The sequence below is a fragment of the Plectropomus leopardus genome, unplaced genomic scaffold (assembly GCF_008729295.1).
Source record: "Plectropomus leopardus isolate mb unplaced genomic scaffold, YSFRI_Pleo_2.0 unplaced_scaffold16868, whole genome shotgun sequence".
In the NCBI taxonomy this organism is placed as follows: Eukaryota; Metazoa; Chordata; class Actinopteri; order Perciformes; family Serranidae; genus Plectropomus; species Plectropomus leopardus.
In genome coordinates, this window is record NW_024618130.1 from 1 (window position 1) to 1,751 (window position 1,751).

The 1,751-nt window shown below is 38.2% G+C and overlaps 1 protein-coding gene across 1 annotated transcript; it reads right to left on the reverse strand.

The window, feature by feature from the left end:
- Window positions 1-198: 198 nt before the first annotated feature.
- Window positions 199-1,680, reverse strand: LOC121964713 (tyrosine-protein phosphatase non-receptor type 11-like; the record flags this gene model as incomplete). The annotated part of the gene is made up of 3 exons (XM_042514911.1): window positions 199-299; window positions 1,323-1,441; window positions 1,529-1,680. Coding segments are annotated over 3 exons (341 nt in total), but the record flags the coding sequence as incomplete, so codon positions are not given.
- Window positions 1,681-1,751: the final 71 nt, after the last annotated feature.

The following is a 1,751-nucleotide window of genomic DNA, read 5'->3' on the forward strand; positions in this document are numbered from 1 at the left end:
AAAAATGTTAAAAATACAGCAAAAAGTGCTTCACATAGCAAAACTAAAAAAACAAACAAACACACAAATAGAAAATAACTGCAATAAAATAAATCAAAACTAAATACAAAAAATGAACACTGGAAGCTTTTATCCGTAGAAATCTACTTTTTTGGTGATGTTTTTTGTATGAGCAGCACTTCATTTCATTTACCTGGAACTGATAGAGCACTGGGGTCAAAGGTGAATCTCATCTGTAGCTCTTCTGCTGCTGCATCAGGCCCACGTTCTCATACACTCTGGAGCTGTCGTCCCTCATCCTGCAAACACACACACGCACACACACACGCACGCACGCACACATGCACACACACACACACACACATGCACACACACCCTCTGATGAGAAAACCACTGAGGAGGCTTTTCTAAACAAGGATGCAAAATGTGATTTAAATGCAAATGTAAAAGTTGAACAGAAGCCTCGCTCAGAAACATTATTCCACTATTATTCAATGTTTTATATCGATGCAATATTAAACTCCAGGAGTGAAGCCCTCTTGACAACTCTGCTGGCTGCATGTAAAAAGCTATAAACCGTAAGAAGCTCCCTCGACTGAGGATTAATTAGACATAGTTCATCAAATATAAACTTTGGAGGAATAAACAAATTCCTTCAGATTACAGCAAAATAAATTCACCAACAGATGATCAAGATGGATTAACTGTATAAAACCCCAAAGACAAAACTTTATGTGAGAAAACTGTGCATAATGTGAATATTAACACTCCTCCCACATGTTTTGTTCTGTAATTTATATATTTTTCTTTGGCACCGGCAATTAATGCCTGTGAGACACGACACTCGATAATTTTAATTTGGAAATTGTAACGTCTTTCTGTGTAAACTAAATAACAAGTCACAAGTAAATGTGCATTTTTTTCTCTTTTCCAATATTATTTTATTTAACTAATTTATTCTGTCTTCATTTCAGACCTAATTGATCCTCATCATTAATAAGAATAATTCTGTTTTCTTCCTTTTTTGCTCGATTCCTATTTCCGTGTCTAGTTTTGCATTGTGTTTTTTGTACTATTTATACTGTTCTTTTTGATCTATTTATCTTATCCACAGCTTGCTTTGAGATCTCTTCGCTGCTGTTACAATAAAAAATGTGCTATTGTGGGATTAATAAAGAATTATCTCATCTTGTTGTGATTTATTATCGCTAAAACCGGCTGGAAGTTAAGTTTTTCTGCCTTTTTTTGTAATTTTTCTGGCTGCCAATAAAAACAAAAAGAATAAATAAATCCATATATAAAATCAGGCGTGCTTTACTCACTCTGTGCAGGTGGGAGTAGGAATAGGAGTGCAAGGAGGCAAAGGACTCTGCTCTCCTCCAGTCAGGTCAGACAAAGAGTACTTAATGTTGGTGTACTCGCGCCCTTTAATCTTACTTTTCTGCAGAGGAGAAGACAGCGGGCCGTTAGGAGACAGGAGCATTAAAATAAAGTGGAAAAATGAGGTTATCTGTTATCTGCTGCACACCTGCTCCTCCTCTATGCGTCTCTGCAGCGTCTCTATGTAGTGCTGCACGGCCATGTAGATGAATCTGTACTGCGCCTCCGTCTGCACCATCCCAGAGCGCTGAGAACGGACCATCTGGATGGTCTTTGGCACGTCGATGTCGCAGTCCACCCCTGCAACACGAAAAAAACGGCTTACACTGATAACATCCTCAGCACTGGAAACAAACACACACTATGAGTCT